Below are 26,717 nucleotides of genomic sequence, written 5' to 3'. Positions count from 1 at the left end.
TTGGGCTAGCTGAACTGCTTTATTGAAAAACATAAAAATTTAAAAATCTCGAAAGCCACAGACTCTCTACCTCTTCCTCTTGCGCCCCCCATCTCCTCTCTGCTCCTCATTACCCCCTGCAGGACGTCCTCTTGGCCTTTGGGGACTGCCTTAGCTAGTTCTGTCTGAGCCTCGGGCACTGAGGGGTCTTGAGGGTGATGACCAACTCCCACGGTGTCGTCCTCCACCCCCCAAGTCCCCGCCCGGACTGACCCCGCCCCGCGGCCGCGGTCTATTTTGGGCGGCGCGGGATCGCTGACAGTCGCGGATCCTGTGACACCTCCCAGCAGCCAGGCACTTGTTGCTCCCGGGACCGGGACCTGTTGTCAATCCCACAGCTCGCTCGCTTTTCCCTTTAGCCCCCTGCTGGCTCCCGGAGTCGGCTCTTTCCTTGTGACACCTGGGACGCTGATCTCTCAGGCATCACTGCCCTTGCTTGGAGAAATTGATTAAGAAATAGGTGGTCTTTAAAAAAAAAAAAAATTGAACACTGCGCAGAAAAGAGGCTTCCGCTGTGAACAGGAGCCTGAAGTGCTGCAGAGGTGGCGCCTCTCCGGCCTGGGACCGCGGCCCGGGGCGCCGACGGCATGACAGACCCGGCGACAGCTAATGGGGACGATAGGGACCCCGAGATCGAGCTCTTTGTGAAGGTAGGTCGACATCGCGGGCCTCTCTCCGTGCTGGCCCTGTCGTGATCTCAAGTGTCAGGGCGCAGATCCCTCTGGGACTCGGGACCCTCCCTCGGGAGCGCAGCCCAGCGCCCTGCCCTTGCAGAGGGCTTTTAAGCAAGGGGTTCCCAGGAGGATGGGGTGAGTGAGCTTCAACCTAGCAGGTGGCTGTCTTCTTGGAGAGCTGACTCGCAGTCTGTCAAGCACGGTAGGACAGGTCACCCCCGTGGATTCTGAGCTCCGAGGGACGCGGTAATGTTGGCTGATCTTGGAGGATGTCCCCAGATATAGGGACAGGAGAACCTGGCTGGACCAGTCAACTTTTCTTCTACAGTAGAGGAAGGAGTAGGGATGGAAGAGGGAGAGAAGGAAGAGCATTGAGAAAAAAATGATCTCTGGCAAAACAAAAAATAGCATTTCCTAGCACCCCTCCTCTTTTATTCAGAGGGACTAAAATAAAAGTGAAGGTCACAAAGCTATTTTCTTGCTTTGTGGCTTGGAGGGGAGAAGAGGAACACCCGGTTCCCCGCTGTTATTGTCACCCTCATTATGACTGCAGGGAAGTCTCAGGTAACCAGGGGACCTGCCAGTCAACCCGCCTCAAGGCTGCTGCAGAGGAGCAGCGTCTTGCAGAACCAAATTAAGCCCTCTGCTTCTTGGGCACTCCGTGAGCAGTAGCGAGACAGCGGCTGTATTTCTTCTGCAAGCTGCTGGAGAAGGATGAGGCCAGGCTTGCCGGGCATAGGCAGAAACATTTGATCAGCCCTCCTTGCGGACACTGCAGAAGCAGAAACCTGGAAACCTGAGGCGGGAGGAAAGCAGCCTCTGGGCATGCTGAGTTGCCAGGACTTGGGGGAGGGGGAGAGCTCTGCTGCCTGATTACCTAGACTTCACAAAAGGGAATAAAATCGAGTGCAGTTTTCCTAGAATAAAGTGCTGAGAACACACTTGGTGTTTAAAGGACATGCATATAACCTGGAAGCCTAAAGTTGTTAATTTGCTGGAACCACTCGGTCCAAGCCAGTTGAATAGACTTCAGCAGAAAGTTTTAGGTTTGTGTAAACCTGAACACATCTTTACTTTATTGACACCTTTGACACACACACACACACACACACACACACACACACACACACTATTCAATATACATATAGAATGTCTAATATATAATCTGTTACAACTTGGTTTTTCTGTCTACAAAATGATCTAAATCCTCTTTAGGCAGTATTAGGTGTGCTGGCCAACCCAGGTAACAAACAAGACCCTATGGCCTCCCAGGCTGGACAGAATGGGGCCAAGGGGAGGCACGTAGGGTGCCCGGAGCCCAGGAGCCCAGGCCGACAGCAGGGTGTGCGTGTGTGTAGTGGGGGTGAATGGACCCGGCTTTCACAAAGCCTGGCCGCTTTCCTTAAAGAGCCATTCTTGGACTTGCTGGAAGTCCCTGGGAGTAGGGACTTCAAGGTGTCGGGTTCCCTGAGAGAAATTTCAAACACAAATTGGTTCTTTTGAGCCAAAGGAGCCCTTTGCCCTGGTACCAGGCGTGGAGACCAATTCTACCTGTGTCTTTGGAATTTCATGTTGGCAGGCATTTGGAGATTTTGTCTATTTATATAAAAAAGCTTACTCCACAGCTCAAGTAGCCACCAGAGAATTCTAGAATATCTGTGCTCTCATCTGCTCTTTCTCTAAAGAGAAGCAATTAGTGAGAGCCAGGCAGCCCTTGGTGCCTCTAAGACCAGATTGATGGCAGAGATGTTCTGATCCTCCTCCTCATTTTTGGGCTTCTGGTCACTGTTATGGTTACAGAGTATACACAAAGCTGGCTGAGCCTGGTGGTGGCGGCGGCGCACGCCTTTAATCCCAGCATTTGGGGGGCAGAGGCAGGTGGATCTCTCAGTTCAAAGCCAACCTGGTCTCCAGAGTGAGTTCCAAGACAGCTAGGGCTGCACAGAGAAACCCTGTTTCAGAAAACAAAAACAAACAGGCTGAGTGGGTATGCTGCTCTGAGCCTCCAGTGGTGTCATTTTGGAGGAGCTGGTACACGGTTTGCAGAATCAGACTTTCCCCAAATGTGAAGTTTCTCTCCTGGATTCCCACAGAAAGAATGTCACTGGGAGTCTGGTGTTGGGTAGCAAAGGTGCTTTCTAAAGGGGAGGGTGGGTTGGTTCCTTTGAAGTGACTCATATGGAGAAGGCCTCATCTGGAGCTATGTCAGTCATTTTAAACAGCCTGTGAAGAAACCCCGCCCCCAGTTCAGCCTAACACTGAGTCTGCTGTCCTCCACCACTGCTCAGTGAGTTTCAAAGTTGTTCTCTTTCCATGCACTCAATAGTCTCATCTGTTTCTACTGCAGTGGTAAGAATAGTCATAGTAGTGATAAATGGCAGCATCGCAGGTCATGTGAAGCACGGTGAGAGATTATCTCATTGAGTCCTCACATCCTTATTCATGAAGATTATTTCACTCTTGTGTAAAAGGAAGAGAACAGTTCATTATGACTCACGGGACCTTGTGATACTTTCAGTCACAGCACTTGGTGGACTGTGGTTTGCTCCCTTTCAATACCCAAGGCTTTAATACCCAAGGGATTAATGTCATGATACCATTGAGCAATCCTGTGCTCAGGGAAAGTGTGTGAAATGCTCTTAAGTCGACCTTAAACAGCATTCGTATTCAGTACTCAGTTTTGGCACTTTATACTCCATATACATCGTCTTCCCCCAAACACCAATGTCAATCCCTGTACTATTTATTTACCTGCATATCCTGTAGCCCAGGCTGGCCTTGAATTCCATAAGTACCTAAAGCTGGCCTTGAGCTCCTCATCCTTCTGCCTTCATCTCCTGAATGCCATGAATGCACCACCCTGTCCAATATACTTGGTACTGAGGATGGAACCCAAGATTTCATGAATGCTAAGCCAACACTCAACCAACTGAGTTTCATCATCAGCCCCTTATACTTTATTCTGACAAGTTAGGCTCTCGATGTTACACAAAACCTGCACCTAAGTCATCTCTCTGACTCTAATGAACTATGAACAAATTACTCAATTCCCACCGTCTTCTGTGGCCTCTTCTTAACTAATAGCAATGATGATAGCAGTAATAGCAACAACTCATTGTTGTCCAAAGCAAGATGCTTGGAGGCTGAAGAGAACTGTTTGTGGTGCTTAGACTGGGAGAATAGATGTGAGCAGGAAGGTGTGGACGTGTGGTGCTTTGGGTAAGCAAAGGCAGTCACCACCAACTTGCTGTGAAAATTCCATGGGAGCAGACAGGCAAAAGTGCTTTGTGAGTTGGAGATTGCTCTCTTACCTTCCACCTTCCTGTAAGTTGTGTGGCAAGTAGAGTGTCACTGGATTTGTGTGTCCCTGATTTCCTTTGGAGAGCCCAGGCCTGGCTCCCTTCTCACTTGCAGGGATATTCTGAGAATGGATGAGATCATCTGGAGCTTGGACTTTGATCATAAAGGGAGTGTACCAGGTTAGAGAAGGCCATGAATATGGTGAAGGAAAGGGTAAAGAGCAAGAGAATAGAAGTGAAACAGAAAGCAGTTTCAGAGGACAAACACAGGACGTTCTGAGCAGGCTGCATCAAGACCTCCCTCCGCTCCTAACTGCACCCTAGGGCCCAGATGCAGAAAGCTACCAAAGAGAAGGAATCGTGGAGGACAAGTCTCCCGCAGTCATTTCCTGAGACTAGGGGGATCAGCAGAAGCTATGGATTCTTAAACTTGGGTACATGGGCAAGTCATTTAGGGAAAGTGAAAGGCTCTGGAGGCAGGACATTCCCAGGCTGATGACATCAGTCCCCAAGGTCAGAACTCAGAGTAGTCTTTTCAATGCTACCCCAAAGTGACTCCAGTGGGCAGGCCTTATGGACAGCCACGGGGGTGCAGGGCAGGCAGCTTCTGCTACACTAAAATAGTGTGTGTTAAAATCCTGACTGTCTAGTAAACTGGGGGTGTTGTGGTCAGGAGGGCTGTGGATAGAAAGCGAGACTGAATTAACAATTGCTGCTGGGCTGGTTAGTGATTCTCTCCACAGAACTCTGGAACAGTCCATGCATGAATATGCCAAATAGTCCTCCACACGATGTGCATGTGGTGTGATGTTCTGGATCCAAATGACTAGTTGCTTTCTTTACTGGTGACCCCAAAATCTCTGACAGTGGAGCAGGGCATCAGTTAAGTCATGAGGCACATGACGTGGTCACCTGGTTTCCAGAACAGACAGGACGGAGTCTCATGGTGTTCCCTACATAGCTATCAGCTGCTGTGTTGCTCTGACAGCCTCCTTTCAGGCAGCTCACCAAAGCATAAGCTATTTCATGAGGTAGGTGTGTGTGTGCGCGCACGTGCATGCGTGTGTGTGTGTCTGTCTGTCTGTCTGTCTGTGTGTGTGTCTGTGTGTGTGGTGTATGCAGTGCACATGCTCTCTCACTTGGAGGCCAGATCAGGACATCAGATGCTCTGCTCTGTCACTCTTTGCCTTTTTTGCCTTGAAACAGGTTCCCTCAGTGACCTTGGAGTTGGGGTGGTAATCATCTAGCCCCAGTAATGGGATGATCCTGTTGTCTCCATCCTCAGAGGCAGTGTTGGGGTTACAGAGGCAGGAGATTACCTATGGGTTCTGGGGATTTGAACTTAGATCTTCATATTTGTGCAGCAAGTATGCTTTCTCATTGAACTGTCTCCTCAGCCATATGTGTGTATATGTGTGTGTATGCATGCGCACATGTGCACAGCTGTGTTTGTGGTATATGTTTGCATGGATATGTGCATGCATGCGTGCTTGCATTTTGGTGCATATGCACATGCAAGTGGAGGTCAGTGGTGTCTTCCTTGAACATTCTCCACCTTATCTCTTGATTAGGGTTTTTCTAACTTGTTGATTTTTTCAAAGAACCACCTCCATTTCACTGGTTCTCTGTATTGTTCTTTGTTTCTATTTTGATTTCATATCTCAATTTGATTGTTTCTTGTCTCCTCTTGGCTGTACTAACTTCTTTTTGTTCTAGAGCTTTCAGGTATGCTGTTAGGTTGCTTGTATGAGATCTTACCCACTATTATTATTATATTTTTTATGCAGGCACTTAGTGCTATGAGCTTTGTTCTTAGCACTGCTCTCATTGTTGCCCATAATCTGGGTGTGTTGTGCATTCATGTTCATGGAATTCTAGAAAGTCTTTCATTTCTTTCTTATTTATGTCTTGATTGGTTTTTCATTCAGTAGAGAGTTGGTCAGTTTCCATGAGTTTGTAAGCTTTCTGCTGTTTCTGTTGTTGTTGAAATCCAGCTTTAATCTATGGTGGTCTGATAGGATGCAGGGGGTTATTTCAGTTTTCTTGTATGTGTTGAGACTTGCTATGTGTCCAAGTACGTGATCAATTTTGGAGAAAGTTTCATGAGTCACTGAGAAGGAATGTTCGTAGATATCTGTTAGGTCCATTTGGTTTAGAACTTCCGTTTGCTCCAGTATTTCTGTTTAGTTTTGTCTGGTTGACCTGTCCATGGGTGAGAATGGGGTATCGAAATCTTCCACTATCAATGAATGCATGAAGGTCAATATGGGATTTGAGCTGTAGTAGCATTTGTTTTACAAACTCGGGTGTCCTTGTATTGGGGGCATAGATGTTAATAATCAAAATGCCATCTTGGTGGATTTATAGTAGTCTGGGCTGGCATCTGTGGTCTCTTAGAGTCTGTAGCCCATTTGTCCAGGCCCTTTTGGCTTTTAGAGTCTACATTGAGAAGTCAGGTGTAATAATAATACAGGCCTATTAGGCCTGCTTTTATGTGCTACTTGGCCTTTTCCCTTGCAACTTTTAATATGTTTTCTTTGTTCACTATGTTTACTGTTTTGATTGTGATGTAGTGAGGGACTTTCTTTTCTGGTCTAATCTATTTGGTGTTCTGCAAGCTTCTTGTATCTTTATAGGCATCTTCTTTAGTTAGGAAATTTTTCTTCTGTGATTTTGTTGAAAGCTGGAGTTCTTCTCTGTCCTCTATTCCTATTATTCCTAGGTTTGCTCTTTTCATAGTGTCCCAGATTTTCTGGATGGTTTGTGCCAGGAATTTTTCAGATTTAACACTTTTTTTGACTGATATATCCATTTCTTCTATCGTATCTTCAACACCTGAGATTCTCTCTTCCATCTCTTGCATTCTGTTGGTACAGCTTGCTTCTGTAGTTCCTGTTCCAATTCCTAAATTTTTCATTTCCAAATTTCCCTCAGTTCATCTTTTCTTTATTGCTTCTATTTCGATTTTCAAGTTTTAAACAGTTTTATCCATTTTCTTCAACTGTTTGTGTTCCTGGATCTCTTTAAAGGACTTAGTAATTCCCACCCACCCCCGAGTCATATAGCTGGTAGAAGGTCTTTTCTTATGCTTCAGCTCTGTTGGAATATTTAGGGCCCACTGTGATGGCATAGCCAGGCTCTAGTGGAGACATCCTGCCCTGGCTGGTATTGATTGTGTTTTTATGCTGGCATGGAGTCATCTGGGTTGGAGATGATTATAGGTCTAGGTGCTGACTTCTGGGTTTGTCTCTGTTGAGTGGATGTTTTGCTCATTGGTTTCTGTTTCCTCTCTGAATTTTCAGTGAGTGTGATGGCTGCCTGTTGTCTGTTTGCTGGCCTGCACAGCTTATATGTTGACAGAGCATGCCTGCTGATGTTGGAGGCTGGGGTACAGTGAAAGGCGGGAGATGGGAGGCAAAGAGGGAATAGTCTGTGGGATCCCCAGGAGATGTGGGCAGGAGGGAAGAGAAGCTGTGGCTGGTGGTCTGTTGCAGCTCTAGGAAGAAGACTGAGGGACTGGGTCTAGCGCACCAGAGAAGGGGAAGACAGTGTGTGGACAGCCTACCTGGCTGGCTGGCAGGCATCATCCTCTACTTTCAATATCCCAATCCTTAGCATCTATGTGTACCATCACTGCTTCCTCTCCAGGCATTCAAAGGTTGAACGGTGCCCATCTCAGGTGCTATGGCAGGGTGTGGGGTGACTGTGGCTCTCCAGAGACAGAAAGCCAGAATCAATGGCATCAGCTCCTGCCTTCCTGCTGATCTGTACTCTCACTTTGGGTGTCTGCTGGCTCTCCCCAGTTGAGGTCAGAGTCTATGAAGATAGACAAGTAGTTAGCTTGAAAGCATTTTGTTTTTGCTTCTCTTTGAGAGGCCAGGTGCTAAGTCTATAGTCGCAGAAAAGTGACAGTGTCAGGCTGTGGTTGTCTGGCTGCACAGGTTATGGCAATTTGCTTGGCATCATAGGGCATAGTTTTCTTCCTCCCTCCCTTCTTTCTGTTCTTTTCTTCCTCCCTTCCAACTAAGATAATGCAAATGACATGGGTACATATTTGGTGGGTTTGGTCTGCTGTGTTTGAATTTGGGTGTATGCCTAGGGCCTCCTCTGTGACCCCGTGTAAGGCAACTAGAGAAGACAAAGACTTTAAATAACCCCCTTCCCTTAGATGGCACAGGAAGTCATAGCTTTGTGTCACCCCCTTGTCTCCTTGACAGACTGTGACATAGACCAAGGGCAGCTGGCCCTTAGGACAGCTGTCCTCGGATCCCAGTCTTCTGACTAGGCTGATATTTCACCAACCAGAGACCATTGCCTAAAAGGTGGGGCTGTTGTCACCACAGTACAGATGTGACACAGCACACCCACCTCTGACTCTGGAAGTTGACTCTTCCTGCCAATTGCTCCATCATCTAACAAAGTTTCCTCGCAGCTGCTTCCTGTGAAGGTGGGATTGCAGGGCTCTGTTGCTTTTCCTGTCTCTTGGCTCTGGGAAGATTCTCCCAGCCTCACATGGGAATTGTCTGTGGCGTTGACCCTTGGGTGAGAAGGTGATTTCAGAGTCGAGGCCCTTCGTGTCTGGAGGTCCCCGGTTTCTTCTTCAGATTCCCCACCCCCTTACAATGACTTCCAAGCCCTGCATAGGTGTAGAGGCTCTTGGAGGCAACACAAATACACGTGAGCATCTCAAAGGTGTGGGTGTGTAAAAGGTTTCTCAACATCCAGGAATTCAGAAGGAGTCTGCTCTACGTACTGAAGAGACATCTCTGCCAGCCTCTGGGGAAGCTAGAAATGTATATATTTCCTTGAAAGACATTTTGAGTTCCAAGATATGAAGTTATTTAAGGACAAATAAAAATTGCTATCAGAACTGAGATGCGCCCTTCATTTTAAAAAGAAGGGGCTCCAGCCTGTCGAAGTACCCTATAGCACTGTTGTTGGTACAGGAAGAGTACCCAGCCTATAGATTCCCCATAGCACTGTTCAGGTATAGATTCCCCATAGCACTGTTGGTACAGGAAGAGTACCCAGCCCTTAGAAGCACCCTATAGCATTGTTGGTACAGGAAGAGCCTGGATTTTACTTTTTTTTGTGGTCCTGGTAAGCAATGGTGAGGGTGGAGGGTCTCAGCCCTGGATGTATGGACACAGATCTTCACGTGGTCTTCCTCAATTCTTTCTATAGGTTTAGTTTTAGGGAGGTTGAGGAAAGAGCCCCAGGCAACTGTATCTTTTCACCTAAAGTCACTCTGTGGTTCACCAAAGACAAAGAACCACCGGCTCAAACCCAGGTGAAAGGAACTAACTGAGCCCATGGGAGATGAGAAGGACAAAATGAAAGTCAGAACCTGCTAAAGCATGCATTTTACAGGATGGAGGAGGCTAAGACAAACATGCTCATTAGTGTGAAGCATCCCACATTGGCCTCAGCTAAACCTGGAAAGGGAGGAATGCTTTGACCTTTTTTTCCTATTTGATCTTCTTCTCTTGTGATTTTTCTTAGTAATACATGAGTGACAAGCAATTTTAAAAGCTGGGCAAGTGGGGAATATGAGCTAGAGAAAGAACTTGAGGAGTTGGGACTTTCGGGGATTTCAGATGATGGATGAAGTGGTTAGCATAGATGTTTATGGAGCACCACCCTGTGCCAGACTCTGAAAGCTGAAGGGAGATGAAGGAGAGGTCCAAAACAAATGGGATTGCAGCAGTCCAGGAGCATACAGTGAGGGAGATGAAATGCACACACACCACAGGATGTGGCAGGATGCAAGATAAGGGGTGCAGATGAATGGAGCAGGGTGACATCATTGAAGGACCCCAAAACTAATATGAGAGGAAGTAAACCTGGCAGTGAACCTTGAGGCATGATCACAAGTGAGCATTCTCAGGTCACTGGGAGCAGGAAAGCAGGGGGAAGGAGTTCAGGACCTTTATATATAGTCTTGTATTAGGTTAAAACTTTCTTATTTAGACAAAAGGGGGAGATGTAGTGGATAGGCATCCCAGCATTGGCCTGGAAGTTCCAACCCCCACTGAGGCTTCGGTAATGGTCACACCCACAAGGCGGGGCAGAGGAGGAAGCGGAAGACGAAGGATCGGGAAGGACTCACTCTCTTGGTTCCGGGACGCGGGACGCGAGAGGTGGACCGAGCAGAGTTCTCGAGTGAACGCCTCCGGACTACCCTATACCTTTGCCAGACTCTGCGACCTACCCCTTCATTTGTAAGTTACCCCACAAAATAAACTTCCCTTTTAACTACGTGGAGTGGCCTTAATAATTTCACCAATAGGGAATCATGTATGATAGCGCTCCCTTGTAAGTGATGGAAGTCACTAGCACTGTCTGCCTGTGGGCCATGGTTAGAAGGGCTTATCCGCTGTGTTGTGTGATACATGGAGATGGTAATAAACTCAGGGACAGAAGATCTGGATCCTGGTCCTGCTCTACCACATGTGATTTGCTCTTCTGTGCAATGGGATCAGCAACTATAAAATCATATCATTTTCTATTTATACTTGTGGTGGTTTGAAAGAAAATGACCCCCCAAAGTGAGTGGTATTATTAGGAGGTGTGGCCTTGTTGGAGTAGTTGTGGTCTTGTTGGAAGTATGTCACTGTGGAGGTGGGCTTTGAGGTCTCATATATGCTCAAGTCATGCTGAGAGAAAGATAGACCACCTATTGCTTGCAAGATGTAGGACTCTCTCCAGCTCCAGCACCATGTCTGCCTGCACTCTGCCATGTCCCGCCATGATGATAATGGACCGAACCACAGAACTGTGAGCGAGCCACCCCAATTAAATGTTTTCCTTTATAAGAGTTCCCATGGTCGTAGTGTCTCTTCACAGCAATGGAAAACCTAACTAGGACAATACTATCCAGAAGTCATCTAGTGTGGCCCTCTCTCAGCAGACAGTTCCAGCCAGACATTTTGGAGTGTGTGCTATGTGGATGGAAGGAAGAAAGTAAGCAGCTGCTGTTTTGCCGTTGCTGCTGTGGGCATGCCCATCATGGCCACGAACACTATGCCCATGCCCACCATGGCCACACCCACCATTCCTATGCCTACTGTGGCCACAGGAGTGTAAGGAGAGCCTTGAGGCAGGTGGGAACCTGCACAAGTCCTATTAGAAGTCTTTCCATACCCAAGCAGAGGGTGTTGTCAGGGAGTGTAGAAGAATGCCTGGAAGAAGCCTGTGTGGCATGTGAGGAACATCAAAGCCCTGTGGTGACATGGTGAATTCATTCATTTCTGGAAAGATGAGTTCTCATACTGCAAATGGTGGTAACCCTACTGTGCGTGGCCAGCGTGGCCAAGATCACTGAGTCAGTGCACCAAATGCCCTGAGTGGAGATCAGTTCACTGAGCTTTAAGGTTCCTTTATATGCTGAAACACTATGAATTTACAGTGAAATTGAGGCTCTGAGGAAGAGACTTGTTGGTCATGAAGAATAACACGACTTCAGAACTGTTTCATTTGAAGCATGGGCAGGGAAATTGTGTATAATCCTTCATGTTAGTGCTTGAAAACCGGAGTCAAGAACCAGGGTGGTCAGGGTCAGGGCTGTGGATTTGAACTCCTCCTTAGAGCGATGGTTGAAGGAATGCATTCCCCATAGGAGGGCACATGGAGAAGGTAGGAAGAAATAAGGACTGTGTATTAACAAGGAGGGAGGGATGGGGCACAGGATGAGTTGGCAAAGTGATGAGAAGTTGAAAGGGAATAAAAAGAACACTCTGGGTGCTGTGTGAATGAAGGCTTGGAGGCAAGAAATGCCAGGCTGTGTCCTCTAAGAAGTAAGACCTCTGCTTAGCTGGATCCAAGAGAGTGAATATGGGGCATATTGGGAAGGCAGATGGAGTTATAAGTAAGAGTTGTAATGGAGATTATGGGCTAGATATTTTATAAACAAGAGAACAGTATTGCTTAGTACTGGGGGTTGGAAGTTCAAGGGGAAGGCATTGGCAGGTTAGTTGTCTGGTGAGGACCTGCTTTCTGGTTCATAAATGGTATCTTGGAGTTGTGTTCTCAACTGATAGGCTGGGAAATCCCTGTCAGCTCTCTCCTGACCTAACTGCCTCCCTGAGTCCCTACTCCTGAATACTATCACCTTCAACACAAAGTTTAAACACGAATTTTGAAGGAAATGCCAATGATGAGACCATAGCAAATCACAAGGCATCCCTGACCAATTGTTATTTAGATTTAAAATTCAGATCTGCTTATTAAAAGTGCTATTTTAAGGGTGGGGGGCATTGGATTATCTGACCATGGCTCACCTGGCCCTGATGCAGCTGAAGAGACTCTTGCAGTATGCACAGGGGCGTTCCCCTGTGTCACGGTCATGGTCGCCCATGTTTGGTGTTGTCGGTTTCCATGAACTAAGCTTGATGGACCTTACAGTAATGTTTTCACTTCTGTCCATCATTAGTCAGTGATAAGGGAGAAAGAACCAAGAATTCAACTACAGAAATAGCCCAAAAGCAGGAGAGAAAATGTACAGTGAGCGGTGCCTGGCAGCAAGCCAATTACCTGGATTGAGAGGAAGGAAACCCTTGTCCCAGTTACTGGCTCTTAAGAGTCCAATTTTGGGAGGTTGTCATGGAGATAGATGGCTTGTTTGTGGTGCAGTGGAAAGCTCCTCTCCCCCAGTTGTACACCAATGCTTCCTAACGCTGTCAGTGAGTAAAGGCCCCGAGGATACCACAGGCAAGAAAGGAAGGTCAGTCTCGAGACATGTCAGTCAGAACATAAAAGTTGACATCCTCGATATCTTTGGGATTTGGCTCAGAAACTAAAGGAGCCACCAGCCTGTTGCTGGTTGCCTCAACAACATCAGTCAGATTTTTCTTGTAGGGAGAGTAAGGCATGTGGGGAATCACGTGACCCTTCCTCATTGTCATACTTTACGGCTTTTGCTGATGTTTGTATGTTGTTGTTTTGAGACAAATTATCCCAGGTTTTTGTAAAACTCTCTATGTAACTAAGGATGACCTTGAACTCTGGATTCCCCTGCCTTTATTTGCTGAGTGCTGGGATTATAGACATGCATGGCATGCCTGGTTTATGGGGTGCTGGTTACCAGAGTCCAGGCAGGGGCTTATGCATGTCAGGCAAGTACACAATCAGCTGAGTCACACCTCCAAGGATCTGATTGGTCTGGCAGGATTTCTCTGTGAGGGAGAAAAGTTAAGGAGTGTTCTGGCACCTCACAAAAGCTGTAGCCCTGGAGCTCCCTCCCTGCATGACTAATAGGCAGCTCTTTCCCAACAGATCTGCTTCCAGGGCAGATAAGAAAGTGACCTTCTTCACCCCTGTCACAGTCCTAGAAACTTCTCCTGGCACTCCTTTCCCCAAAGAATACGACTAGAGAAGACCATGGACTGGCACTTGGAGTCCTCTCCACCTTGGGTCCCCCTAGAGGATAATGTGAAGTTTATACAGGCCTATGCTCTTGAGAAACATTGTCTGTGTGCTGTGATTCCCTCTAACACAGGTGAGGCACCTGTCGCTTCAGAGGGCCCCTAGCTGGCAAGCACTTGGGTTGAAAAAGTGAATACATAGTTTAATAGATGAGAGGCAGTGCTTAGCGGGGTCATCCGCTTGATGGAAGGCCTGGGGTGTGGGGAAAGCATGGCTAACAGGAGGTAGAAATGAGGTGGGATAATGATTGCTCACACCTTCCCTCTATGGGATGGTCCTATGCTTGTTGCTGATGATGCTTTAAGCCAATAGGACAGTGATTGTCTAAATCGGTGACTTTAACATCTCATATTGGATGGATCCTCTCCTCACGCTGGCTGCTTCCTACAAAGAAGTGCACACACTAACATTTCATTATTGCATATGTATTACATGTGTTTGTTTCATATAGATACAAACACACACATACTATATAGGATCTACACATAAATTTTATTGGAGTATTCTAGTTTGATTTCTGTTGCTATGATCAAATACACTGGGCAAAAGCAACTGGGGGAGAAAAAGGGGCTTTATTAAGTTTCCAGTTCCAGGTTACAGTCCATCATTGTGGGGAGGTCAAGGCAAGAACTCCAGACAGCTAGTCATATCACATCCACAGTCACAAGCATACATGCTCACTCACTTACTTGTATTCAGCTCGATTTCTTTGCACTTATACAATTTAGGACCATCTGCCTAGAGAATGGTGCTTCCCATAGTGGATTGAGTCATCCCACATCAATAAACTTAATTGAGACAGTCCCCTACAGGCTAACCCATTGTAAACAATCTTTCACTAAGACTCTCTTTCGAGGTGATGTTAGGTTGTGTCCAGCTAACAATTAAACCCAACTCTCCCAGAGTATATATTTTTCTCTTGAGATCTGAAGTCTAAGACCTGAAAGCCTGTAGCTACGTAGTGCTTGGCACACATTCTTTGCTTAATAATTGGTATTGCTATCATACCTTTGCATGCATATCTTTGCATCTTACATATTCAACAATTGTTTGAGTAATGGGACATGACAGTGGAAACTCATGAAATAGAAGCTCAGGAAACTTCTATTTGTGGGGAGTGGGGCTTTGCTTCCTGCTATTTTGTTGGTAGGAGCAGGTAGCTTGTGTGCCTACATCTCTAAAATAAAGGAATTGAATGAATTGCTGCTATCTGAGGTCCCTTTTAGCTCTGATAGTTAGTTATTTTATTCTCCAGTGTACTGAGAATCATCCAGGGCCCTTTGAAAGATTCCAAAAGGATTTACAAAATACTTGGTGAAGAGGCTAGGCTCTTATAGCCCAAGTCGGGGCAGCAAATGTTCCTTTATAACATGGCAAATATTTTAAGCTTTGTATGTTACCACTGTCTCTATCACAGGCATGAGGTACATGAGAACAGCCGTAGACGAACACACCTGTATTCTAATAATATTTTACTACAGTATCACCATGGGCTGACCTCTGACTTAGTGTCCCAACTGGAATTGTGTGGACTATATATAACCAAATTTGAATGGATTGTGGTATTGTGGCCAGAGCTGTGGGCATGGTCTTTGCTGTCATGGTGTGAAAGAGTTGACCCTTTCAGGGGGAAGTGGCCAGGTCTGCCTGTCACTGTTTTCCATTAAGCCCCAAGAATGATGAGGCAACCTCAGAGTTAACAATGAGATGGAGTATTCTGAATTTCTTAGAAAATGTTCTGTGTGGATTCAGGTTGTTAATACTCCTTTTCTCCATGTGATGAGATATTCGTGTATGACTAGGCTCATGACTAGGCTCTGAGATTGTAGTCTGAGTGTTAGAGTGTACGTGGACCAGTCCTTCTGTGAGTCTACCACCACTTCCGCCTTCCTCCCCTACACTTGGGCTACTCTTTTGTCAAATGATCCCTGTGCCACTTACTGGTTGATCTGGCATCTACCAGGCCATACTTGCTGACATGTGCTGTGTGTCTGGTTAGTACCCTGATAGTTTTGTGATAGGACGTAGTCACCTGACAGAGGGAAGATGTACCATGTCCTTGCATAGATACAGCAGTGCAAAAACAAAGATTCCCTCAGCTCCAGACCAGTGTGGAACCCAGATGAGATGGCAAGTCATCCAAATAGCAATGCCCATCTGTAGGGCCTCAGACAATTGTCCCAGAAGGCAGACTTCTTGAGAAAGGACACTGTTGTCCTATGAGGTCACCTTTTCTTAATGGTAAACAGTTGGGGTGGTTTCTGTCCTTGACTTCCCTGTATCCTTGACCAAGACACTTGACCTCTCTGGGGAATGTTTCAACTATGAAACAGATTGGAACCACATTCCTGGCCCTGCTACATGCTGGCCTCAATTCAAAGTGTATAAATTTGAAGAATCCACTTAAAGTCATTGGATTTTGTTGACTTAGACTAGTTGAAGTTCATATAAGCCAGTTTCACTGTGCATCTTCATATGGGGGTATGCAAGTAATTTTTTCATACTGAAAGACCTTTTTCAGCAGTGTGATATGTTATGATTTGACAGAAATTTTTTCCTGGGGTCAACAATTTATAATAGAAAAACAGTTTTACCCATTATTTATGTGTTTATATTTTGGGAACATTTTCAATTCAATTACATACTGACATTTACAGTAGACATTTGTCACCAGCCATCACCACCAACACATCTTAGGTCTAGTATCTCCAACACAGGACCCATGAATTAGCCGTCCAGATCCATTTTTTTTCTGTTCAAAACAGCTAGGGTTCCACCTGTGGTTTGCAATAAGGATCCCCTGTCATTATTTCTTTAAAAAAAGTATAAATAGAACATTTTTGATGTCTTCCATACTCTATTACATACAAGTCCTAATTTGCATGCATGGATATATCCTGCACCAGTGACTGTATGGAATCAATGGCTGGAGAAATGACCACAGGGGCTTGCCGTAGAGGGAATCTGTGTATTTAGACCCAGCACCTAGGACTTGGCCTAGGGTATGTGTCCCTCTCACTAGGAAATCAGTTCCCACAAGCCCAGGGCTTTAATCTTTCCCTTCTTTTAGGTCTTTGCTGTAAAGTAGAACAGGAAAGTGTTTGCACTATATGAAGACTCCTGTCAAGGCTCAAATGACGTTGCTTCTACAGAGCCATGGGTACTCAAAGGATCAAGGGAGGGGCCTTCTCTCCTGCACCCCCTAATCAAAGCAATTTATGCAGGAGTTGAAGTCCTCTGCTCTCTGATTTCTGTCACAGGCTGAAAGACATGGAAAGGCAGGACCATTGACTTTTATGTCCACACCCCTTATAAGTTTGCACAGAGCTGAATATTTCTGAGATGCTCAGTGAATCTCTCAGAAACCAATTGCTTGATTGACAAAACCTTGCCCATCCTGATGATGGGAGCTAGAAAATGTTAAATAGCTATATGATTCTCTTTCATCCAAAATGGCTTCTGCCTGCAGTTGGAGGAGGAGACGGAATATAATCAAAAATATGTGCATGAAAATGTTTTTTTCAATTAAAAATTTTAAGAATGTACATACTTTATACTTTGCAATGACAGTGTAAAAATAAGAATTACAGAAAGTTTCCTCTTATAAACTACCATGTTTTCTACTCACATGGCCTCATGGAAATGTCTCCTGAGATCTGGAAAGCAGGTCATGTCCACTGAGCTGAGGAACTGGCTGGAGCCATCCAGCCTTCCCACTGCTACCATGTGTTTCAGGAAAGGACTGCTTAAAAGACCAGAGCTGCTCTCTAAGACAGCTGTTAACAGTAGGGGCCCTGCAAGATGCCATGGTCTCCTTCCAACTAGTGTGTATGACATACAGATGTGGACAGCTGCACAGATACCGAGGTCTTCTTAGGGAGGGGAAACATTATCTCACAGTGAATAAAATTTATTCTTGTGAGATTAAAAACTCATTATTTTATGTTGAAATTACAAGTACACATCCCAAGCACAAACAGATATATATTACATCTATGGTCTTAAATTATCATGAGGGAGGTTAGGAGAAAGCCTTTAAAAGTTATTTACAAGATACAAATAAGAGGTGGGAAATGCTGATGTAGAATTAGAACTGTTATTCTGACATATTGGTATTCATGTGATTTAGCACACACATACCACACACACATCTTTTAGGTGTGAACACATGCTAGGTCCATCAAGAAAATTAAATTGGTGACTCGACAGGACAGAATTCAGTAGCCCTTCCAAACTTGTCTGCAGTTGAAACCCTCCCATGAAGCATTTGCTGTCACTCTCAGGAACCTATTTACAGTTTGGCTCTGTGTGTACCTGTGAACTGCCACTCCTGGTTTGACTCACAGACATTCACGTCTCACACAGTCTTCAGGCACAGTCTGCATTTGCCACATTTTCTGGAAAGGCTGCTTGCTAGAAATGAGCTCAGCCAATAGTTTACCTCACCAGCTGTCTATCAAGAGTCTCCTATGGGTGTGGTCTTGTAGTGTACCCCATGGTGTCCAAAGATGGAGACCAGGGTCCCTGGGCTAGGAATCCCAGGACAGAATCAGGTTAGCGATGGAACTTAGAGATGTGTATATTTTGTGTTGTGGAACAGTAATGGTTGGCTTGAACTGGGGGCAAAGGGGGCTTGCAATGGCTCCTCTGGAATCCATGATATGTTTTGTTTCTGTCATTACTACTCTATTGACCTGTGTCCATCTTTCCCCTTTCTAACTGCTTTTAGTATGTCTCTACCTTATTTTGAGCTTGAGCATGTCACTTTGAACACATTAATAATATCTCAGAGTACTCAAAACTTTTCAGTGTCAACATTAAGAAAAATAAATTATAAAGCACTTCCCCTTGATGGAATTCAACCAAGATCCGGCCCAGATTTGAAGTCTCTACTTTTCTCCTATATCTTTCCTTGCTTTCTGTCTGTCTATATTAGCGTGAATCTGTGCCTGTCTGGATGCTGTCTTATGAGTCTGTCCCTGTGCCTATTTGTCCCTGTGTGTGTCCCTAACAGACAGCATCACATGGAGAAGGAACGGAACACTCCACAGAAATCTTTAACAGAGTGTTACAAGGGATGAAGTCACGACAGCAACTGCCCTCAGCTGACAAGATAATGAACAGTATTACAAATATTACTGTTTGTCAAGAAATATCTGTATTTTGTTCTCAGCATTACGGCAGATGTTCACTGTGTAAGATCACTTTCTAGCTGTATTTGCTGATTCCCAGCATTTATTCCAATAATATACACACATGATTTATTTGTGGGTTAGGAGCATGGATGAGAACATAACTTAATATTACAGCTATGCATTAGCTTAAATTGTGAAAATTAATTATATGTGAAATCCAAGGCAAGTGAGGTTGTTGCATTGGCCTCTTAAAGGAAGGTTAAAGAAACAGGCTAAGTACGCAGCAGCATAGCAGTTTTATTTATGTATCAAGCAACCTCAAGTTGTTTTATTAACTCTGACTGTGAGCACTGTGAAACACTGTGTAGCAGATGTTTCAAAGAATGTAAGAGATATTTTCCTAGTAATACATTGCCATCTTTTAGTACTCATTTGTTCTTTTCATTTTATGTGTGTGTCAATGGTTTATCTGAGTGCATATTTGTGCACTTTGTGCATGCAGTACCTGTGGAGGCCAGAAGAAGGCGTCAGATTCTTGGGACTGGAGTTATAGAAGTTTGTGAGCTACCATGAGGTGTGGGGAATAGAACCTGGGTCCTCTGGAAGAGCGGCAAGTATTCTAAACCACAGAGCCATCTCTCCAGCCTTAGTTTGAGTAGTCTTAAAACCTTTCTGGAAATAGGTTATGTACACAAAGACTATTGTGAAGTCTCAAACCCTGGGACAAATGTGAGGTGCCTACCTATAATACAAAATTAAAATATATGTTTTTAAATTGTTCCTTAAAAAATCACAGTGTCAGTTAATATCTCTATTTACCAGCCTGCCAAACACCAGTGTTTAATTCTTTGCATTCATTAACCTCTTCCATCTTATGCTGATCCTCTGCTGACCATGGTTACCATGATATAGCATTCTGCCTTATGGGGAACCTCAAACCCTGCAGCTAATGACATGCTGGTTCCTACTTGGAAGCAGCAAGATCAGAATGTCTGGGGTGGGGGTGTCCGAGCTTTCGTATTTCTTCCAAGTGGCACTATGATGCTAAATTCTTCCAAACTGTCCATTATGGCATAATTCACCAAGGATCCAAACCACTGAACATCATAGCCTGCTGGGGAGCACATCACAGTCCCCCCGGCTCTACCCAGAAGAGTGTGAGTTTCAGAGTGGGAAAAAAAAAGGCTTGTCTGCTGCTGCCATCAGACCAGGTCTACGTGCTGCAGCCCTGGCCTCCTGACACCAGTTCTTGGCTTGGAAGCTCTTCCTCCTCCTCTTCCTCTTCTCTTTCAGAAAACACCTCAGGATTTTGTTTCAAACATGCCCCTTTCTGATTGGCACATGCATGTTCTTTACACCCTGCTCCACTACAGTTAGTAGAATGCTGGTCTACAGTACGACCTTTGTATATGTCTATGGCTGCAGGAATGCATAGGAAACTCTTTTTTTTTTTTTCTGAATGGGACAGTTACCCCTTACACGCTTGCACTTTCATAATTCAATATGGGGGAAACATCTAGAGTGAGTTTGGGGCCAGGGAAGATGGTGAACAGAGACCCTGTGTGAGGCACATGACACTAGATGAAGGACATGGTCACTGAGCATGGCGACATCACTCTCCATGAAGCGTGTAGACAGTCAGTGGGTTGTGTCAGGTCCCCGCATAGAGTTGTTGGAACAATCATGACAGTGCACACGAAGTGTTGAAGACAGGGGGGCACACTTCATATGGAATCTTACTGTTCATCTTTGCACACATCCCTGTTATCTTGTCTACAAAGCTCTGCAGCGTTTCTTTAAAGTATATATATTTGAGACAGGGTTTCTCTGTGTAGCTTTGGAGCCTGTTCTGGAACTCGCTTTGTAGACCAGGCTGGCCTCGAACTCACAGAGATCCACCTGCCTCTGTCTTCCGGGTGCTGGGATTAAAGGCATGCACCACCACTGCCGGGCTTTAAAAATATTTTTAATTGATGCTGGGCATGCTTTAATCCCAGCACTCAGGATGCAGAGGCAGGCGGATCTCTGTGAGTTCGAGGCCAGCCTGGTCTACAGAGTGAGTTCCAGGACAGCCAAGACTGTGACACAGAGAAACCCTGTCTTGAAAACAAAACAAAGCAAAACCAAAATTAATTGAAATAGAATCCCATCCCTTCCCTCCTTCCCATGCCCACCCCACGCTCTCAAGTCGATAGACTCTTTTTCTTTGATATTATTGTAACATGCATACATACGTGTGTATGTGTATGCACAAATGTACAAATGCAACCTGCTGAGTTTAGTTTTGTTGTTTGCTCATACTTGTTTCAGGGACTGACCACTCTCTATTGGATAACCAATAGGAGGGTTCATCTTGGGGAGAGGCAATTTCTCCCATTGGTCACTAGGTGCCTGTGGTTCTTGGTTTATGGGTGGAACACAGAGAAATTTCCCCTTCCATTTCAGCATGTCCATTGATATTGCCATTGTTCTCTCTTGTTTACACAGTCATTTCTGTTTCACAGCAGACTTCCTGGTATTATTCTGGCTCTTACAAACTTTCTGCTTTATTCCTTCAAGAAACACAAGTCTCAGGATTTCATTGTGTATGTATTTGTGTGTTTTTGTGTGTGTTTGTGTGGTGCATGTGCATTCATGTTCCTGGGTGTTTGGGTACGCTACTGTATGTACATATGTATGCTCGTGTGTGTGTGTGTGTGTGTGTGTGTGTGTGTGTGTGTGTAAGTCAGAGATTGACACTGTTTTCCTTGGTCACCTCCACCTTATGTTTTGAGACAGGTTCTCTCAGGAAACCTCTAGCTCACAGATTCATCTAGACAGGCTGGCCAGCCCGAGGAATCCTCTTATCTCTACTGACTCAGTGCTGGTATTACAGCCCGCTCGGCCACACCCAGCTTTTCAGCACTTTATCTTAAGTCAACAAAAATTCTCTGAGCACTTTCAATGTCCCAGGCCGCGGCTGTGCTAGACTCAGATATGACAAAAATGAATCAGAGTATCTGCCCTTGATCAGACCAGGCTTCCACACAGGTCTCTTGCTGTTCAGCAGAACTCAGCAGGAGCCAAGATGGAGGCCAAGGGAGCAAATGTGGGGCTGCATACAGGAGGCTGCCACTTCAAGCTGAGCAGCCGGGGAAATGCTTCATAGACATCTGGCATTGGGACAGAGCCTTGGAAAGGTCAGGCTGGTGACACAAACAGGTCCCAACACTGTTTTTCTGCACCTGTAACTCCGCTCCAGCGTCGCCTACACCTTTACCATTAAATCCTCGTTTTGCAAAGTACATTCCCCAAGAATTCACTGGGCAAGTAAGACCTAGAGAAGTGAAGTTGCCAGCCGCTGTTTTTTGAATGTGCCCCGCAACACCTCAGGTGTTGGGACTGGAGATGGGGTCCGTGGTTGAGAGTGCTTGCTGCTCTTCCAGACCACCAGGTTCTGTTCCCAGTTACACCTGTCAAGTGGCCCACAACCACCTGTGTCTCCAACTCCAGGGAATCTGACTCTCTTTTCTGGCCCCCACTGCACTTATGAGCGCGCGCGCACGCACACACACACACACACACACACACACACACACTTAAAAATAAAATAAATCAGGCTGGAGAGATGGCTCAGAGGTTAAGAGCACTGACTGCTCTTCCAGAGGTCCTGGGTTCAATTCCCAGCAACCACATGGTGGCTCACAACCATCTGTAATGAGATCTGGCACCCTCTACGGTATACATAATAAATAAATAAATCTTGAAAAATAAAAAAATAAATAAAATAAATCTTTTTTGAAAAGTCACTTGTTGCCGGTGTGGTTGTATGAGAAAGTGGACCCTTTGAGAGGTTAGTTTTTGCAGGTACCTTTCTAATGAACAGGATTCAAATTCAGCCCTTCTGCCTTCAGCTCAGTGGTCAACACACCAAGCTCCATCTCTGAAACAGAGCATTTCATTCACCAGAATTCCTTGGCATGTTTGAACTTATTGGACCCCAGAATTGTGAGAAAAATAAAACTCCCATCTTTATAAATCACCCAGCTTCAAGGTATTCTGGTATAGCAACAGAGAGTGAATGAAGACTCAGTGTCCCAGCAGGAATAGGGTCAGCTGGCGTGCCTGGGGGGTGAGGAGGAGGGGCATCCAGTTGAAGGGAGCAATGAGCATGAAAGGGAGGGTGTGGGGAGAGACCATGGAGACATGCACTTGGGCTGTGCCCAGGGAGAGGGTACAACCAAGCTTGGCAATTTGGTCATTATAGATGACAGCCAAATTACATGACAGGTGGCATCTGCTGTGATCCTGAGACACAGTCCAGAGACCTGCCTCCTGCCTGCCCCTGCCATCAACTTCTTAATGTGGAACTTTGAGAAACCCATAGAGTCCCTCCAGTGTGATGGTCAGAGTACTCCATAGCAGCTGGGACCCAACCAGCACCAGTATTTTCATACTTGGATGATGGGCCCAGATCCAACATTAGTTCTGCATATAATCAAATCTGGAAGCTTTTTAAACCCAAGACAGAAAAGTTTGGCATTCTCAATCCATAGGACTGAGAACAATTTTTATTACCCTTAGGCCTTTGGTTGTTACAATTAAATATTTTTTTAAAGTCTAAAGAAAAATTATGTATATGTGTGTATGTCTGTGTGCGGGTATATGCATGTTCTTGTGGGTACCCTTAGAGACCAGAAGAGGGCGTCAGATCTCCTGCAGCTGGAGTTACAGTTATAAGCTGCCTAACTGGAATGCTGGGAACAGAACTTAGGTCCTCTGCAAGAGCAGCAAATGCTCTTCAGCACTGAGCCATCTCTCGAGTCCCAATTATTTTTGTTCTGAATATACATTGTTTTGACTTTGAGTATCTTTGCAAACTTTTATGGAAAGAAGCAGAATTGAAATCTAAGGTAAGCTGAGTCCTGTGCTCAATCATTGCATCATGGGCTGCAATCACTGGATCTGCCAGGGCTTAATGCTCACCTGGAACTCTGGGACCCCTCTATGTTCTGGTGGTTCATGATAGAATTCACTTCTGTGAAGTCTAAGACCAATGTCTTTTGCCCCTTGGATGCTACCCACAGCTTCCTGTCACATGGCTCTCTCCATAGACAGCTCATATCACAGCGGCTTCCTTCTTCAAGGGCAGCAGCTGTCAGAGGACAACCTGGAGGAGCTGGCTCTCCTTTCCACCATGTGGGGCCCAGAGATCACAAACAAGTCATTTGATTTGGTGGGAAGCACCTTTACCCAGCGAGCAATCTTGCTGGCTTGAGAGAGTAGGAACATCCTTATATGTAACAGGCTTTGGTTTTTTTAGTGTGTTTACTTATAGCTTACTTGGAAAGATGGATATTACTAAACCTTTCTGTTGTTGCTATAGCAAGCTCACCTGCAGGCATGGAGAGTCTGGTGTAGTTGCTGGGATTTAGGGTAGGAGCCTCATGGTGACTTGTGGGTCATGCTTTTCTAAAGGACAAAGGAAAGAAAACAGTTAAGACGAAGGATTATTTTTTGTTGTTGCTTGCTGCCTCTTTAACTTGGTGACTCATGAGTAGAATAGAAACTAGTGACTGAAACATGAGTGGAAACCACTTAAAAAATAATCTCACGACACTGGAGTCACCTGCAGTGAAACTGTGGGCCAGGTTTTCAGATGAGTGCAGCATGGCCCTCTTGTGTTTGATCTTAAAAATATTTTGTAAAACATAGTGTAGCCTGTAGAGAATGTTTGGACAACCACATAAGCTAAATTCCTAACAGTTCTGTCCACATGACCCTCCTTTACAGGTGGAGGAGCATTTCAGGGAGGGAGACATTCTTAGCCCAGGCTCGACAGTTCACAAAAGGAGCTGTGTCTTGTACATGGGGCTTTAATTGCAAGCTCCCACTCTTAACTCTTCTCCCACAAACAAATACAGGCATGTGGGTGGAGATGTCACTGGAGAGAACTCGTGACATGAACTGAGTGCCTGTTAGCCTACACACAGCCATACTTCAGGATCTGAACCCAGAGTAAAACACCAGCCACCTTTGGATGCTGTTCCTCAAACCAGCCCAGGGCTGATTCTTTGGCTGTTGCCTCAGGAGTTCAAGGAATTCTGTTGAAGCAACATGAAGTGGACTAAGACATCAACGCTCAGATCTAGTGGGGATAGGGTCAGCTGAAGCCTGTGGGTAACAAGGAAGAGGAATAGTCCAGGCAAGGGTAGACGCAGCTTGCCCGGCACTCTGTCCGTTCATACACCACGTTCAGAAGAGAAAAGGAGCAGACAATCCTTGTCGAATAGCTGTTTAAAGCATTCCCATTGAGAGTAAACTATACTATCTGATCCCTTTGCTGACATCAACTATGTGGTGTTGTAAAAGTGGCCCAAGACCTTGGTTCACAGTGAGGTGAGACATGGAACCATGGTGAATGCTGAGTTGACAGCCACCGACCTACATCTGAACCAAGGATTTTTTCATGTCATTCTTTGTTTTCTTAATTAATGCTTTTGCATTAATTAGAATACAAAACTGCCTGACTTTTGTTAGCTGCAGCAATCCCTTCTTCACAGAAGTAATGTCAAGAGCCCACAGCAGCTAAACACTAGTATATTTACAGGGGAGTGTGACTGCAGAGAATGGAGCCATTACCTCAGTTTCAACGTACCAGGCCTCTGAACTGAGCTCTTAGGATGGGTCAACCCATTAACTATTGGGAAGGGGAATTCTCAGAGTCACAGGTAGGAACCAGGACCTCAGTCTAATTGGGAACAGGACACCCACCCCCGAAAACCACAACTCCAATGGGCTCAGAAGGGAGGGCATCAAATCAAAACATATTTTCAAAACTTAAAAATGTTCCTTATTATTGAGAACTTCATACATGTATATAATGAAATAGGACCTTCTAAGCCTATTTCTCTCCTCCAACTCTCCCTAAATCCCCCCACAACTTATCTCCTCTCAAGTCAGTACTGAACCCTGCATACTGCAATGCCAGTCTGCCAGGCAAGACGTGCCCACTGGTGCGGTAGTGGCAGGACAGTGATGGGTAACCAACTGCTTTCTGATTGGCTTGGAGGCCTGATACACAGGAGGGATTTCACGCCTCATACTGTGACCCCTTTCTTCTCTTAGTTCACATTCTCTTCCTTCTTGCTCCCCCCTTGGGAGCACCTACATATGCTGTCCCACCACTATGTTTTGGAAACACATAGCCTGTCTGCTATCACAGGCTCAGAGCTGGGAAGGGGTGCACACTAGGGAAGAACTGCACCTCAGACACCTGCTTACCTGATTTAGGTGTCAATTTCAAGAGACTTTGGGCTTCAAAGTTGAGTTAAGACTTTTCAGTGGCATTGGGATAGAATGAACACATCTTGAACACAAGAAGATCATCATTAAGTCACATCAGTCTGTGAAACTTTCTTACAGCAGCCTCAGCAGACCAAAGCAACCACTTATGACATTAGTTCTGTGATTATAGATACAATGAAAAAATGTATTTATAGATTGCTCTCAGATTGATTTTCACTATTAATCAATAAATCAGACAAGTTTTCCTCAGTCCTGTCTGTATATAAAGTCACTGAGGAAAATGCAGAGGTGAGTATAATATGCTCCTTTCTTCAGAAGCCCCAGTAGCTTGGGAGAAGATGTGGGAGCACTTATGAGCAGCCAAGGACAGCAGAAGATAACATTGTATGTTGAGTTCTAAAACCTAAGCAGTGACTCCTGGCAAGGCACTGTCATGAAAAGTTTTCATTGAGTACTGCGATTAACCAATGTCTCAGGAGGGCAGCATTCTGCAGAGGTCTCCGTTCACCAGCGTGTAATGGAGTCACGTGCTGGGTGGAGACCACAGGATGAATGGTTCTCGTTACTATTCTTAGCATCTCCCACTGACTGCCAGCGGAAGAGCAGAAGCCTCTCGTTGCATGGACAACACAAGAACCACACTGAGAGGCACAACTCCCTACTCGTACTACATATGAGTAGTTCATGGGAAATGACTCAGATTAAGGGCCGTTCTGGAGTTCAGCACAAACAGTTCGTCAGGGTCATCTGTCCTTTCACAAGCTTGGTTATATTGAGCTTGGATTAGTATGCTATTCCCTGGGCTTGAGCCATGGAGGATGGCAGGGCCGTGGAGAGTACATCTTGGTCCTCTGCCTGGT

The 26,717-nt window shown here is 45.5% G+C and overlaps 1 protein-coding gene across 1 annotated transcript in view; it reads left to right on the top strand.

The window, feature by feature from the left end:
- The first annotated feature begins 317 nt into the window (after window positions 1-317).
- Window positions 318-26,717, top strand: part of Clic5 (chloride intracellular channel 5) — a 96,250-nt gene continuing 69,850 nt past the window's right edge. Inside the window, exon 1 of the mRNA XM_036168253.1 lies at window positions 318-689. Within this exon, the coding sequence (XP_036024146.1) occupies window positions 627-689 (63 nt within the window). The 5' untranslated portion in view covers window positions 318-626. The remainder of the gene's footprint in view (window positions 690-26,717) is intronic.

The sequence above is a fragment of the Onychomys torridus genome, chromosome 18 (assembly GCF_903995425.1).
Source record: "Onychomys torridus chromosome 18, mOncTor1.1, whole genome shotgun sequence".
Lineage (NCBI taxonomy): Eukaryota > Metazoa > Chordata > Mammalia > Rodentia > Cricetidae > Onychomys > Onychomys torridus.
This window is presented reverse-complemented; position numbering and strand designations above follow the sequence as displayed.